This window comes from Bipolaris zeicola (assembly GCF_000523435.1).
Source record: "Bipolaris zeicola 26-R-13 unplaced genomic scaffold scaffold_0, whole genome shotgun sequence".
Lineage (NCBI taxonomy): Eukaryota > Fungi > Ascomycota > Dothideomycetes > Pleosporales > Pleosporaceae > Bipolaris > Bipolaris zeicola.
In genome coordinates this window covers 217,230-233,897 of record NW_006912049.1, presented here as the reverse complement: position 1 = coordinate 233,897, position 16,668 = coordinate 217,230, and the positions used below count along the sequence as shown (strand labels likewise).

Below are 16,668 nucleotides of genomic sequence, written 5' to 3'. Positions count from 1 at the left end.
TCTTAAATGCCATACTGACAAAGAGTGAAGAAAATTCCAACGCCAACATCTCATTACTCAACACTTGAAACATAACGAGATGCATGCAATATGCGGTGATTACAATCGAGAACATGGAAGACACAAAGTCATCATAGCTTGAGACCTTGCTGGATGAGCTTTCCAAGCGTAACACCCTGGGAGATATGTTAGCATGATGTGAGAAGAATATGGATATCGAAGTGACTTACGTGATCACCCTTCATCATAGTGAAGTGGTTGCCACCCATGACAGCGTACTGGAAGTTCTCCTTGGGGAGAAGCTGGGCCCAACCGTTGTCGGAGAAATCAGTACGGTTGTTGAGAAGCCACTTCATGGGAGCTGGATCCTCTCCCTCGCCTGGGGGAGGGCGGGGGTCCTCAGGGTTAGGGCAGACACCATCTGTGCACCAGATGGCGAGGACAGGGGGAGCGATCTTGGGGTTCATGGGGGTCGGGTCGTAGTCCTTGAGGTTCTGAATGGCAGATGCGAAGTGAGGAAGGAGCCATGAAGGAGTACCGCCAGGTTTGCCAGTGCCAAGGAGACCAATCTGATCAAAGAAGATGTGAAGGCGAGCGGGGAGAGGATCAAGAGCGACTGGGCAGGGAGCATCGATGAGGACGAGGCTCTCGACCTTTTCACCAGCGTTCACAAGTTGCTGAGCGACTTCGTATGCCATGACACCACCAGCAGACCATCCGCCAATGAGGTAAGGACCGGCTGGTTGACGACGCTTGATCTCGTTGAGGTAAAGACGGGAGACGCCCTCAACACCACAAGTCCATTTCTCAGGGCACTTCATGAATGGGCAGTTGAGCCCGTAGACAGCCATGCTAGGAGAGATGTTGGGGATGGAGATGTAGCTAGTCGCACTGCCGGAACCGTCGGGGACCAAGAAGAACTTCTTGGTGGCGGTCTTAGGGTTACCTTGGAGCAAGACAGAGGAGGCAGGAGGCAGGTTGGAGACATCGGGCAGCGAGGCGAGCTTCTTGTTCACCTCAGAGAGCTGAGGGGCCTTGGAGGAAGCCTTAGCGGCAGGCTTCGCAGCCTTGGGCTGAGGACGCATGCCAAGCGCAGTCTCGATGTCCTTGATTGTGACGTTGACAGTAAGGAAGTCGGCAGGAAGATCGCGACCAGTAGCCTCACGCATGGAACCAAGGATAGTAAGACTCATGAGGGAGTCCATGCCAATGTCGGTGAGGTCAAGGTCGTCGGTGATCTCAGAGACATCAACGCCCATCTCTTCAGCGACAAGCTTGCGGGCCAGGCTAGCACCGCCCTCAGTGGCAGCCGAGGGCTTGATGTCATCGTGGCCATCGTCGCTACCGGCCGAGCTGGCAGGGGTGCTATCACTTTGACCGGCAGGCGCCTCGAAAGGAGTAGGTGCACCAGAAGGTTCGTCGGATGTGACCGAAGAGTCATCCTCGACGAGTGTAGCGCCATCAAACTGAGAGAAGTGCTTCTTCAGTTCACCAACAGTGGAGCAGTCGGTGAAGAGAGTGGAAGGAATGTCCATGTCGAGCTCCTCGCGGAACCTGGCAGAGATGGTGAGAGACAGAAGTGAGTCGACTCCGAGGTTCTCGAAAGCGGCCTCGTCAACGAGCTCAGACATGTCGACATCGATCTCTTGGGCGACAATGTTCATGACCTTTGAGGTGACACCAGCGGGAGCAGCAACCTTAACAACCTTGGCGGGCTTGGGAGCCTTCACTGCCTTGGGAACGGCTGCTTGGGTCTTGACGGGAGCAGCGGCAGGAAGAGCCTTGGGAGCAGGCTTAGCAACCGCCTTGGCAGCAGGAGCAGAAGCGGCCTTTCCAGCAGGGGGCATCATGATATTGAGAGCGCGGCGAGGAATGTTCTGGAACTTGAGACCCATAACCATACCAATGATCTCAGTGCCGTCCATGATGTAGACATCACCAACAGAGATGTTGCCAGGAGCAGGTTGCATGCGAACATAGGAGCGGTACTTCTTCTCGGGCGAAAGCTTACCGGCAATCTTGATAGATCCCCATCCGTGAGAGATGTAGACCGAGTTCTCAGAGTCAAGGTGGTCGGAGGCATTGACGATGAAGCCCGAAAGATGAGCAAGAGAATCGATCCAGTATGGGGAGCAGAGGAATTCACCGTCAGCCTCGGTGGTCTGGAACTGAACCGAAGCAGTAGCCTCAGTTTGTTTACCATCGAGGATGACTTCTTCCATACCACGGTAGTTGTCGGCATAGGTAACAAGAGCCTTGAAGAGCTTGTACGCCATTCCACGGAGAACCTTGTGGGCAGCACCAGTCGCAAGCTTCTGCTGGAGCATGTCGATCTGGGACTGTACCATGTACTGGATGCGACCCCACTCCTCCTTCCAGGCGTTGACATCTTCGTACTTGACGATACCAACAGCGTGCTCGGCGAGGATCTTGGAGCCATCAGCTGAGACAGTGCGGAAGGTGATCTTGACTTGGCTGGTTTCAAGATCTGCGTTACCCTCAATCTGCAAGTGCTGGCCAGTGGCAGGAGGAGGGTACTGGGGGATGAGGGTCTTGGTAACCTCCATTGAGCAAACGTTGAGTCCCGGTGTTTCAGTACCAGGGCGAAGCTGCTGGTAGAGGTAATCGGCCACAGTCATCGCCTGATCAGCGTATAGGGAAGATGGGGTAAGAGGGGTACCGTTGACTTGGTGACCAGTGATAGTAGCCTTCAACTTGGGGTCGGAGAGGTCAGACTGAACAACAACAGTGCCAGAGTTGGCGTGGAGATCCTCGCGGACAATCTTGTGGCAAGAAGTTGTCGACAGCTTGGAAGGTGCCTCCTCGACCGGTGCCGCCTCGATAGCGCTGACTGCAGGGGCTGCCTGGAGAACCTCGCCCTTGGTAAGAGTCCAGTTGTTGTGGTAGTCCAACCAGTACTTCTTCGAGTCAAAGGCATAAGTAGGCAGAGTGTACATCTGATGGGCATCGTTGAAAAGCCTGTGGTACTCGTTGAAGTCGATGTAGACACCAGCCAGGTAGAGGGTGGTCAGGGTGTTGGAGAGGGTCTTCCAGGGGTCCTCGTTGCGGCGGAGAGATCCAGCCGCGACGGGGGAACCGCCAAGGGAAGACTTGACCATTCCGCTGCAGACAGGGTGGGCTCCAACCTCGAGCCAAGCAGTCTTAGCATCGAAGAGCTTCTGCTCCTGGCCGTTGGTCAGAGCAGCGCAGAAGTTGACAGTCTCACGGGCGTGGCGAGCAAGGTAGTCGGGGCCAATGATGCCAGCCTCTACGATGATGTCGCCATTGAGGGGCGACATGACTGGGACAACAGGCTTGTTGAAGGTGACCGAGGCAGCGGCAGCCTTGAACTTCTCAAGAATAGGCTCGACCTGAGCAGAGTGGAAGGCGAATGGAACATTCAGCTTCGTCGACTTGAATCCCTTGGAAGCAAGAAGCTCGTTGGTTGAGTCGACAACATCAACGGTACCACAGAGGACAGTCTCTTCAGGGCCGTTCATGCAGGCAATCTCAGTCATCTTGTCGCCCAAGGTTGCCTTGATGGCCTCAACACTGCCCTTGACAGCAAGCATGCCATGAGTGTTGGCAGTGCACTCTTCCTCTAGGATCTGAGCACGGCGACCAACCAGGAGTACCATGTCGCTGGCGGAGATGACGCCAGCAACGTGGAGAGCCGCATACTCGCCAAGGCTGTGACCAATGACAGCGATGGGGCGAACACCCCAAGCACCCCACATGCGAGCGAGGGCAACTTGAATGCATGCCATACCGAGCTGGACAACCACTGGTGAAAGGGTAGCGACATCTGCGCCGGTCAAGAGCGGCAGAATCGAGGGAAGAGAGTGCAGACGAGCAAGCTTGTCTAGCTGGTCGATATCGTTCTTGAAAGTCTCAAGGTCCTCGTACAGCTTCTGACCGAGGCCAGTGTACTGCGAGCCCTGACCAGTGAAGGTAAAGGCAGTCTTGGTGGGGACCATGGGAAGAGGGCTGTAGGTGTCCTTGAGCTGAGCACGTAGGCCATCCTTGACCTTGGACATGTCAGAGACGCAGAAGGCAACGCGGTAGTTGTGCTGGATGCGTCGAGCAGTAGTAGTGTATGCCAAGCTGGGAAGCGTAATGGATGAGTTCTCATCGACGAAATCGATCAAGTTGTTGATGTTCTTCTTCAGCGATGCGATGGACCTAGCACTGACGGTAACCATGTGCATGGTGCGGGGATCGACACCCTTGGGTTCCTCGGGAAGAGGGCCGTCCTCAAGGATGACAGCGGTGTTTCCACCAGCAGCAGAAAAGTTGTTCAAGAAGATCTTGCGCTTCTCCGCACCCTTGCGTGGCCAAGCAACCTGAGTGGTCTCGATGTGCACGTTGCGCTGTGCAAGATCCTTGGGGAAGGTCTTGTTCATGACACCCTTGATACCCACGTTGGCAGGAATAGCGTTCTTCTTCATCATCATCAAGACCTTGACAAGAGAGTTGATACCAGAAGCAGCTTCACCGTGTCCAATGTTGGCTTTGATGGCACCCAAGTGCAGAGTCTGCTCGGGGGTACGCTGGCGGTGGCGAGGAGCAAAGGCGTTGGTGACTGAGGTCATCTCAATTCCATCACCGGCCTGAGTACCAGTGCCGTGCATCTCCACGTAGCTAATCTCATGAGCATCAACACCGGCGTTGGAGAGGACCTTGTTGTAGAGGTACTCTTGAGCACCAGCGTGAGGGTGGGTGATGGAAACGGCCTCGGCACTGTGGTTGGTGGCAGCGCCAAGGATGCAACCAAGGATGTTGTCCTTGTCAGCAATGGCATCCTCGTAACGCTTGAGGACGACGGAACCACAACCGTCACCACGGCAGTAACCATCAGCATCGTTGTCATAAGTCTTGCAACTTCCAGTCTTGGACAAGAACTGGCCCTTGCTAAGACCGGAGAAAATGTCCGGATTAGTCAGGACATTGAGGCCACCGGCGCAAGCAGTATCACAGTCACCAGCCCAGAGGGAAGTGCAGGCCAGCTGGATGGCAGCAAGCGAAGAAGAGCAAGCAGTGTCCACACTGTAGGATGGACCGGAGAACTTGAAGTAGTAGTTAATGCGACCGGGCGCGAACGCCCTCACACCACCCGTGATGAAGTAGGTGTCGATGTTCTCTGCAGCGTTGATCTCACGCCAATCGTCGGAAGTCTGACCGTAGAAGGTACCAATGCGCTCGAGTTTGGTCGAGGGAGTACGGTTTGGTACGTATCCAGACATTTCGAGGGCTTCGTAGGCAGTTGTGAGGGCTAGACGACCCATGGGATCAGTCTGGGCAGCCTCACGGGGAGACATGTTGAAAAAGCGGGGGTCGAATAGACCAGGCTCGTCGATGAAGCAGCCGTAGGGGGTGTGACTCTTGTTCTTGCCCTTGCCTGAGGGGTCGCAGTGGGCTTTTGCGTCGAAACGGTCTGCAGGGACTTCGCGATGGACATCCAGACCGCGCTCGAGAAGATCCCAGAGCGCCTCAGGGTTGGCAGCACCGGGGAAACGACCAGACATACCAACAATGGCAATCTTGTCGTTCTGTGTACGGCCACGGCTATCATGCTCGGCTGGCACCCAGGCAGACTGGTCACGGACGGTGATGGCTGATTGGCCACCATTCTTCAGCGCGGATGCAAGGCTGTTGGTAATGGATGTTACACCGAATGCGGAGACAGAGCACTGTGTATTGGATGCAGAGGTGACCTGAGAGACGACCTCGGAAAGGAGGCTGTCCCATCTCACAGGCTCCACAAGCATCTCATGAAGAGCAGTTCGGACCAACTCCAGAGTGTTGGTGGCAGTCTGGCATTTTCCGGTGGCTGCCGAGTGGACGAGGGCGACAGGGCGGAATTGCTGCAGATGCCTGATGGCGTCTTTGTCGAGGATACGGTCGATTTCTGCCTGAGCATACAGGTGAGATGCATGGTAGGGCGCATATACGGGGATGGCAACACGAGCACTGGACTTGAAGGCTTCCTTCTCGAGAAGGCGCTTCGTGGTAGCAGGCGGGCCGCTGATGGTTAGCGCCATTGTGCTAACGGCGCTAATGTAGGCCTGAGCCAGGGTCGGGATCTTTTGCTCCTCGTGGAATGCAGCGATGGCGTCCTTGGCAGCATCTTCAGAAATGTTGGTCACGATAGTGGACCACGAATCTTTGGAGGCAGAAGATTGCTCGAGTGCCTCTTTGGCTGCACCAACGCAGGTACCTGCGCGGAAAGCAACTCGGACGGCTTCGGTCGCGAGTGGGAGAAGCTCACTCAGTGACCTGGCAGATGCAACAACAGAACCTGCAAGGAGACCGGTGCAAAGACCGACGACTCGGGTGTTTGATGGGTTTGGAAGCTCTGTTGGGTTCTCGGCAAAGTATCTGAAAGGTCAGCAGGACACTTGGCAAGCACATGAAGAAAAAAGGCTCACCCAATGTAGTGCGCCAACTGGGCAATGGTAACCATACAACTCTCAATCTCAGGGATTTTCAGTCCCTTGGCGTAGTATGCTTCCACAAGATCCCATGTTGTCAGGAAGTTGGGGATTTGGTCTCGCTGTGTTCGTGGCAGCTTTTGCACCTCTTCGCGAATCACAACGCTGATCCGGTCGAGAAAGGTTGTCAGGGTCGCGTTGCTCTTCCAGGTGCAAGCCTTCCGCAGGAGCGGGTACTGGTCGGCGGTTTGGTCTCCGAAGATGAGGACATCCATTTTAGCAAAGGGTATAAAAGAAGAATTATAAAAAAAAAGATGGAAAGATGCAGTAATTCGGTGCCGAAAAAGGCAGAGTAACCTCGATGATGTATTTAGGAGGTGAAAGGGGTGGGCTTCCAAAGTTAATGGAAGGGTAGTTGGTGATATATGAAGGCGAAGAGCTCCAGTGTCATATAACTTAGGCACTTGATGCAAGGGTAATGGCCCAAGAAACTGGAGGAGGAATGGTGGGATAGAAAGGGATCTGGGTCTGGAGGTACTCGTATATGTATGTGATCAGCCTGGAATGATAGGCGTAAGATGTCAAGAAGGTGGTCAGGGCGTGGATCGCGCGATGACAAGCACAGTGCGTGCCGGATCTGTTACAACCCATGTATTGCGGAGCGAAGTACTGCAGAAACGTATTGACGTGAGAATCAGTGTGGCCCGCGGACCACTTCCCTTCCTGGATAGTACACCATAATTCCGAGGATTGATGGCGTGCAGATGCCGGCTGTGCGTCCGAGTAAGCTCGCATGCCTATTGATAGATGGCGCGCTAGACGTGGAGACCAGCGGCTGAGATATGCAGCCAATGCATTGCGGATGATAGTACTTAGAGATGAGACGTGGGGACGTGAGAAGCGAGGGCGCTGTCTCAACTCTGGTCTAGTGGCTCGGATCCCCTCCCAAAGGCCGGGGTGGATAGACGTCGAGTCCGTGTGCTCTACTATCAATTACAGCATCTTCCAGGCAAGTTTAGGCTTAGATCTATGCAGTCAGGAAGAATCCATTCTGGTAAAGTGTGCATGCTGGAGCTGCTTGAAGTGAACCCTGTACACATGTGGAAGACTAGTGGGTACAGGCATCACAGTACAGGACCTCCGGGCAAACCGAGACCCTCGTGGCAGTTCCGTGACACAAGAATGTGGGTGCTATATTCTTCGGGTCAACAGCTTGTCGTACCGAAGTGTTCCAGATAGCATGTAGGTACTATGAGGCGGATGGTGAGGTTGACGAGTCGATCAAGACCTGGTAAATCATCCGGTGAGCGATCAGAAACGCTGCCGGATCTCTGTCAGCGGTTCCATTGCCACGTATCGAGTACTATGATGCTACAGCGTTGTTGGCTTTGACCAAGCTTCTGGAGCCCCCGCTCGGACTTATGGCTGGGTGAGCACGCTGGCTGGGAGGTTCAGCATGAGGCATAGCGTACGTCTCGGAATGCCTGGAGCTCGGCGTCTCCTAATGATCATCAGAGCGCCAGCTCATCGGGTCGCCTACTTTGGGTTGGTCTGAAAACAAGCATAAGGAAAGCAAGCATTGCTTTGGGCGGATGGTTGATGTGGATATTCGAGCATCCAAGCGCCCAAAGCCACCAGCCATGGGAAGCGCGCCGTTGAGACGCTCATCTCTACGCCCGCCTAACGTTTGCCAGGCGTCAATCGTGGCTACTCAAAGGCTGAGCAAGCTTGTCATTTCTGTGAATAGTTACAGTCAGCCATGCCCCATTTCACGGCTTCCCCAATACCGACGCCACAGGCGGTACTCCGGGCTTACGACGGGAGTAGCATATCTAAAACTGATAGGCTAAGTCGAGGAACGCCTGACGATAGATACGGGCTTGCATCGCTTGTTCCTGTGGGGCGTAAGGTCCTGAATAGTGGGCGAAACCAATCGCCTACGGCCTTGGACGGTCATGGTAAGGATGAGTACAGGGCCAGACGTGCTGATAGACCGTTTTTTGTCCCATATCTCGACAGATACACAATCTAGAATCCAAGCACCGTAGAGCTGGCATGCGGGGGACAGTGCGGGTGGTGGTGCTCGTGGTGGGGTGTATTTGTGATTACGAGGTGACGTTCATTACGGAGAGCGGAGAACCGAATAAGCAATGGGAAAATGATCGACAAGCTTTCTGCCATCTGCCACCGCCCGTCAACCCTATGCCTACGACCCAGCCACACACGGCACATGACATCCAACCTTGGAAACAGAACAGCGCCTTGTCCCTGACAGCATCAAGCAGATTACATCAACATGGGAAACACTGCCTGCGTGCCCTCAGAATAGCAACTCAGTCTACAACGCCGTGTTTTACGAACACAGTCGAAACGGCCCACACCAAGTGTCAGGGCAGTGGTACGTAGTGGTGGCGCCACCACTCGCGTAGTCGCCAGGGCGCAAAGGCAAAAACTCCTGGCATGCATTGTAGGAACCCTGAAATGGTTCGTCTCGACACATGTTTCACCCCTCGTATCCACCCCCCAATCTCGAAGGATGCTCCCAAAAAAAATCACCGCGTGCGTCTGATACCACGTCGGACCCCGAATGCGGTGAGGACAGCCACGAGATTCGAGTTTCCCATGTGTACATGGGCGCGGTCCATGCCCCTTTCTGCACCCTGTTTGCTTTTCTCGAGCCTTTTACTTGGTTTTTGATGTCAGCCTCTCTAGTCTCCGCACGCTTGTGTTTTCTCCAAATTAGGATATACCTGCGTGTGTCACACTTCCCCGAGCCTCTAACTCTTTACGCCCAAGTGCCTTGTGCTCCTGGATCTTGCTCTTTCTGGAAGTCGACATCCATTGACGCTGGATCGCACTACAAAGTTACGGGACATTCTTTTTCCAACAACGCATACACTGGCGTCAGTCTGGGGGTAAATTAGTCGCCGACTCGCTACCTTATCACCAAGTCTTCAAGCCAGACTGTCCCAACACTTGGCAAATCTTCAGGCATGTGATAATGCCTATAGGCTAATGGTCAATCAAAATAGCCACTTCGTCAGACGTAACATGGAAGTCATTGCACGGATGAGCCAGTACAAGCAAGGCGATATGCTCGCATCAGCTGTACCATCAGCCCCTCTCCATGACAAGTCACTCATCCGGGGACATTCTGCGGCCTATGAACAATATCTCCTCCTTAGCATATGTCATCCTTCTCCACAGTACACTCTACAACCACTGTCATCGCCAATGTCCCAAGTCTTTTGCTTGTGCACGGTGCGTAATGTAGCTGCAGTCCAGCGTGGCGAACATGCACGGTAAGTCTTCCGCATGGACGCCGGGACTGACGGTATACAGATTCTAGTCCAGCCCCTTGATGCTTTATGCGGGCTGCTAGATGGCACAAATCGCCTTGCGGGAATTCTGGCTCAGCAGCTAACAATGCAAAATGCGGGCATTGACCACTGGGAATAGAGCCGCTGCCGTAGAGTTGTATCTCTTCAGCCCCATTTCACCCCACTCAAAAGCCTCAAGGTCTAGGCGATCGAGCCACTCGGATCAGCCAAATCATCTGCTGGGGTTTCTTGGGATGTGGCACCAGTGAGGCGGGCATATCTACGACATTGCCTTGAACGTTCCATCAGCCAAGCCGAGTGGACGGCGCCCAAGGTTTCTTCGTATTTAGCCCGAACGTATGGTCGTACCCGGCTCTCGGATCCCTCTACAGATGTCTTGGATAAGATTGACACCTGAATTGCGCAATGGGCTGAAGGCTTTCCAGGGTCCGCATTAATCGGATGTCCGAAGTTTGCCTGGAGACTTTTTGATCCTGCAAGTTTGCAACAAGCAACACAAACCTCACGGATCACATCCGCCCTTGGCCTTGTACGCACTTTGGGACCGCGACAAGAGTTTGCATGATCGCTTTGCGCTATCATCTCCATGGCGTCACCCCCGTGCTTAGACCACTTTTATAATTTCTCAACACAACACATGTCTTGCACACGGATAAGCATCGGGTCTAGTAACTCCTCAGCAACGGGCCGCAACAAATGACATGAGCGGGCCGAGTGACAACGGTAAATATCGATGATGCTCGCATCTAGAATGTCGCTAAGCGCTCCTCTGGCGTCCAAGCAGATGGTTCGCTGGCGACGAATCCCGTCCCACGGTTTTCCATGGCAACGGGACGGAACGTTGTTCAGAAGACTGGATAGCTGCCCACTATGGGAAAGTGTGCCATGCACAATATATTGGCATGTTAGCACGAGCACGATTTGCGATTTGGATCTCGCATAGGGCATCTTTTCTCTGAACGTTTGTTCGCAGTTGAGGGGTGGAGGAGCCTGCGGAGCCTTGTTCCGCACGATTTAGCACATACACCCCACGCATGAGAGATGTCCTGATAGTAAGTGGATCCAGCGCAATCCAAGTCGCATGTTTTAGCGCCCCAATGCTCCAATTGGAAATCCGCTCGTTGCGGCTAAACGGATCGCCCCTTAGTCTGCCAGGCCTTAATTGGGGGGCATCAAACGGCTGCTTGGCAGCTCGGACTAGCGCGGGCGTCCGCGCCGAACCGTCGTAGGAATGCCGATTCGATATAACATGACATGTCGGTGTCAAGAGGAATGGGTAGGAACGATCGCTGAGTAAGTCTGTTAATGATCCTTCCGGAGTTGTTTCTAAGATAGAACGGTGCTGCAGTAATCCCCGTAGCCCTGCTGTTATGCAAAGATGATGTGGGATGGCAGTAGTTAGTTTTGAAACAGCCTTCTGTACTACTACATGCAGGCCCATTGTCTTCTCTTGCGACCCTTGGGTCAGAGGTCTGCAGTCATAGCTAGGCTTCAGCTGACACGTATTATGATGTGCGTAGAAGATGCAAGGTGTTCCGTCGTGCACTACGGATACCTTGATTTCCAGTCATCATTCCTATCGCATTTGTGCGATTGTTTCGTGCAGCAAAAATCTTACGTAATATTGATATAGAATAGATCGCTGTAGTATGAAAAGAGGATACTGTTCTTTTGTAAAGAACAGGCTCGCAAAATTACAAAGGATAAAAAATATGTGGTTAATCAAGTAGGTAGACTTCGTAGGGAACCAGGATAGCAGAAACCCACGACGAAGGATTCCATCCTTCCGCTTCCTTACAAATAACAATCAAGAATACTATAACCATGTAATTCACTAGATCACTAATCTCTCCATGATCAAGAATCCCCTAGATATAGAGGCAAAAGATATCCCACCACACACAACCTACCATCTTGCCCTAGTCATTATCCAGATCGCAACCCTCACTACGTTGCCATGCCCTAGATAAAGCGCTATTCAATAGCAGCCTCGGTAATCTTACAATTACCCTATGATGTTGATACGCGAGGGGAGCGGTAACCTAGATGGGGTGTTTCATGACGTTATAGACTGTGGGGCCGGATTTATGACGCGGTCATGGACTTTTCGAGGCTGTACAGAGGCATTCACGCAACAACACAGCTTCCTATCTTGTCATAATTAGAGTTTTTAATGCACAAGGAACATAGGAAGTACAGGACATGGATGAGTGTGAGTGATGCTGCGTGGTGAAAAGGGTAGAGCCCATTGGATCGGGCTTTCAGTGCTGTGAATACCGTCCTGCGTGAATATCTAGATGCAGACAGAGAATGGGTTAGGGATGTTTTTATTGATTTCTAGATTTATGTCCCGAAGGTTGTTGGTGACGCGTGTGTTCCACGTGGACACACTGGAATGGGCAGCGGCATGTTTTGTACGATATGAATTATGCACACGCAATGGAATAATTAACACTCGAAAAAATAGAACTCTCTTATTTTCTACGCCTTGTAAAAAATAGTAAAACTTGATATGTTCCTAATGACAAATAATGGTTTGTTTCATTTCACTGTGTAACGTCTAGTAACAATGCATTTCCATTGAAGCTCTTTTACAATCAGCCAGACAATATGCAATGCCAAAATTCAGCCTCTAGAAATTAAACATGTACAATAAGTCTATTCGATAACATATCGATTCATCGCTATGAACAATCCCATTACCAAATCTTCAGTTGTTAGATATCCTTTTCGCCCCAAAAGAAACGTAACATAACAAACAACAAACCCTTCCTTCGTACAACCTCAACCCGCCGCTCATCAGACTCTAACAAGGCAATCCCCACCATCACCATAAGCACCTATTATCGGGACTCCAGCCACATTCCCACATCCCGCAAATTTCTCCACGCGTATCCTGTACCACGCCCCCAGAAAAAACAACAACAAACAAACGACATCACAGCCCTCAAACTCCACTCTTCCATTTTCTAGCCTCTCCTCGCCTCAACCCGTGATCGCGATCTACAACCCTTTCCTCGCTCTCTCCGCCCATCCACGTAATCACCCACCTTCTCATTTCACACTCGAGATCTACACAACAAAAAAGATAAGGGCATCCAACGTAATCCCCCCCGTTCCCTCGCCCTTTTCCCGCATTCCTTTTCCTTTTTACACAGCCAGCCACAAGCATTGAAAGGGAAAACCAACATCCCCCTACGCCCCCATACAACCGCTAGGCATCTAAAGAAAGACACGGCATTCTCACACACCTGTACACGCAACGCGCGGAAAAATGTAACCACAGCGGTGTGTAACATACCCCCAACACCGAAACACTGAAAACTTCCCGGGAATGCCGAGTTGTTTTGTTCGAGAAAAGGAAAAAATGTGGGCGGGAAAGAGAAGAGAATGGAAGGAGCCACGTGCACGGGTGCAACGGGAGGGGCGAAGCGGAGGGGTGGGTTTTTTTCTCGAGGTGCATAATCTAGCTTGCGTGTACGGCATATGGAATGTAGTACGAAGGATGAGATGGGAAAGACGGAAAATGGACGAGAAAGGGAAATGGGAATGTTTTGGGGTGGTTTACGTGGTTTGTCTGTTGAATTGGGAGGGGGGGGGGGGCAATATGGGGGCGAATGAGATGGGTGTGTGCAGGAGTTACTGTGTTTGGACTGAATGTTTATTTGATGGTAGACATGTATAGAGTTTACAATTTATTTACTATTAGGAGTGTGGGCACAATGCGTGATACACGTGTTCCACCTGGGGGGAAGTACAGGTACTTGATATCAGTAACGATATTGGCTTGCATTGTGTTGTAGTCTGTTTAAGAAAATTTTTTTTGGACCAAGCATTGCTAAGGCTGCTGATTGTCAGCATGGGAAGGGAAGAAGCGAGAGAGTTATGTATGCTAGGTGGTAGTGTGTGTAGACATGAAGAATATTCACAAATAAAAAAAATCAAGACAATTCCGATTGTGCGTTCTAGCGGAACTTAGCTGAATACAGAGTTTTTTGTAATTCAATTTCAATATGTAAAAAAAAGAGACAAGTGGTACTTTTCAAGAGAAAGACTTTTTTGAGTTTACAATGTTCACAAAGACATAGAGCAGTTCGGCGACTTCCCAAATGTCACGCAATCATTAACATGCCCAGAAATAGAAATATCCTAATCTGTCAACGCACCATGATACTGAACAGGGAACCGTTGTTTACTCTATTTCTAGAAAATGGGCTATGTGGATTTTTCCGAGATAGAAACACAACGAACATTAGGCAAATTTCAATTGCTGACACTAAAAACATTTCTATAGGACGGCTATTTCCAAACTCAAGACGCAAGTTGTTTCCCATTGAGAAGTAAAACATGCTACTCTCTCATCTAAGAATCTGATATCCAACAAAAAAAAGATCTATCCTTCAACGCCCTGCACATTTCTTACTTTTTTGCTGAGTGAGAAGAGCCATGTTGTATGACGAGTGCATGCATCGATTTCTGCATAGCCTGGGTGTAAGCGCACATCGAAAAGCTCTGATGATAACCGCCCCCTTGGGCTTGCGGAACAACGTGTGGAGAAGAGGTGGATACCCCATTGGCCTAGCTGAAGCTAGTCAAACATTACCATACGCATACATTACATGTAGATGTGCATGCAGATGGATAGTGCTTAGCTAGCGGTGCTGGAACAGGCAAACGCGATTGCGACGTCTCCATTATCTGGATGATCGGGGTAGAGTTTTGGTTGTCGCGCCGATGGCTTCTCTTCAGAGATTAGCGAGAGCGGTAGGGACATCCGCATAGTGGGGGCGGCGCGGAAAAAATGGTTGAAACAACATATGATGCGGTACTCCGTGTGTAATGACGGAGCTCCTTTGGCGCTCTGCACGTAATCATCTAGAAAACGATGCAGCGGGAGGGCGCAAGACCAATTCGCCTCTCGCTCACGGCGTGAGTCGGCGTCTCCATCTGGGCGCTGTATGGTATACACATGCAAAAGCAAGACTTTGGGTCGTTACTGCTTACCAGTGCGCAATAAGTGGGGGGTGATTCAGGCCCGTGGGGCTGGGGGGGTTTCCAGAGGGTCAGCAGAAATGGCATTGCACCCGCAGGCTAAACGGTTTTGCCACAGCATGTCGAGCGAGCAGCGGACGGATGTGGCACGTTGTATGGTTGTTGTGGTTATCACTTTGCCGTTTGGGATAGCTGATGATGTAGAGTAGTGAGGCTTGGGAACGAGGGGGAGTTTGTGGCTACTGGGGCCAGCGTTCCGGGCGCTAGTCCAGATTGGGCGCCAACAGCTTAGCCACCAATATTGCTATACATAAGCCCTGCATAATTGTCATCACTGCTGCTTGTGAATGGATTATGCGGAAAACTATGTAGTCATCTTCTCGTGTGAAACCCACCTGTGCCCATGGGCCTTTTTCGTGCATAGCCCCGGTCGTGCTCGACCTTGGACGACGCTCAAGACACACGCTGTACTGTCAGGTCAGTGAGCATCGAGATGCCGAAGTGTAACCGCACCTTGTGGCACGCCGGGCCTGGACTGACAAGCGCCGTTCGCCCGCAGCGGGCCCTCTCGGCAGCCCAGTTCCTGTTACCACTGCTCCGCTCCCGCCTGCTGTCCCCGGCCAATAGGACTATACGGATATTTTAGATGCTCTGCTCGTAAAACACGGTACTGTGGGCCATAGCACGGCTTGAAGCGTACGAAGCCTCTGCATAAAAATGGAAATTGCCCAACTAATTCCATCTCAACACGCTGCTTGACTGGGTAGCATTGGCCAACTCTGGTTTGCTATAATGCTGGGCAACAGAACGTCAGCTCACGCGATAAAACGCAGCGCGTGTGCCTTATCGTGGATTACTCGACGTGTTTCACCTGCAGGATCCGCACAGCCTGCCAAACGTGTCTCGCTGCCATGTGCTTGTGCCAGAGAGCCTGGTGTATCCAAAATAGTAGCCTGTGTATGTATGTATAGTCTCAGCAGGGTTCTACGCTCGCGTTTCGTCAGGGATAGTATGTCGACGAAAGTCGTGGTAGGCACAGCATTCACGGGTCTGGTTTGCAGTGCTAAAACAAGCGGCCGCTTTGGTTGTGGTTGCAAATACGATGCATGCAGCTGATCAGCAAGCCGTCAGAGGAAGCGGCAGTAACAAGCTGTACCCTTATCACGACATCGCCACGCCGACAAGGAAACGACTCGTCTTTCCTGGCAAATGGTCGTCGTGCGTCCCAACATGGGGTCGTATCTGCGATTGCACTTAATCTGGCTCCCTGAGTCACTGGCTGCCGTAGAGTCTCGTATCGAGTAGCTAAAGCTCGCAAGGAATACGGGGTAAAGTAGTCGCCATGATGAATGCCGTCATAGGGGTCAACATATCTGGTATTCAAGAGTAATTGCAGCCAGTCCAACGGTCAGTCAGGCAGCCAGGCAGCCAGGCCAGCAGTGTTTAGGGCCGAGTAAGGAATTTGAAACAGTAGCCCGGGGGCGTAATGGCAATATGTGGGGTATGGTGATTGGCGAAACGACTGGCAAAAAGCTATGGGACCTCGAATGGGGCATAGCGTGTTTCTGGAAATGTCTGTACGGTCCATCCTTAGCAGCAGGCGGCCGTGCAAGAGTCTCAGGCATCCCGTGACGGACGGGATGATGAGAACGTGCGATTGAGCGATTTGCTCGCACTGGCACTCGCACCAAGCGGTGGCGCCAAGGCCGGTACCGAAGCGAGTCGCGTAGCAGCGCTTGTTCGGCGATCTATGGCTCCAGTATCCCTTTCACGGAGCGATCGGCCTTAGGGCTGGCGTGGGGTAACCCAGATTGGGCCCGCTGGCTGGGACAAGAAACACTTGCTGCGTCGCAATTGGAAATGTGCTGTCGAAAATGCACATGGACATGGCGATCTTTGCCCTC

At 52.0% G+C, this 16,668-nt stretch overlaps 3 protein-coding genes across 3 annotated transcripts; 2 read left to right on the top strand and 1 right to left on the bottom strand.

Annotated features, from left to right (window-relative positions):
* Positions 1-131: 131 nt before the first annotated feature.
* Positions 132-6,706, bottom strand: COCCADRAFT_21401 (uncharacterized protein; the record flags this gene model as incomplete). Its single annotated transcript, XM_007708121.1, has 3 exons — positions 132-176; positions 231-6,378; positions 6,429-6,706. 3 exons carry the CDS (start codon positions 6,704-6,706, stop codon positions 132-134), a joined length of 6,471 nt encoding a protein of 2,156 aa, XP_007706311.1.
* A 2,776-nt stretch (positions 6,707-9,482) lies between these two features.
* COCCADRAFT_77 (uncharacterized protein) lies at positions 9,483-9,890 on the top strand (the record flags this gene model as incomplete). Its single annotated transcript, XM_007708085.1, has 2 exons — positions 9,483-9,692; positions 9,774-9,890. The coding sequence occupies 2 exons, from the start codon at positions 9,483-9,485 to the stop codon at positions 9,888-9,890; spliced, it is 327 nt and encodes a 108-aa protein (XP_007706275.1).
* Positions 9,891-15,556: 5,666 nt separating this feature from the next.
* On the top strand, positions 15,557-16,553 carry COCCADRAFT_21400 (uncharacterized protein; the record flags this gene model as incomplete). Its single annotated transcript, XM_007708120.1, has 4 exons — positions 15,557-15,721; positions 15,798-15,982; positions 16,126-16,171; positions 16,359-16,553. The coding sequence occupies 4 exons, from the start codon at positions 15,557-15,559 to the stop codon at positions 16,551-16,553; spliced, it is 591 nt and encodes a 196-aa protein (XP_007706310.1).
* Positions 16,554-16,668: the final 115 nt, after the last annotated feature.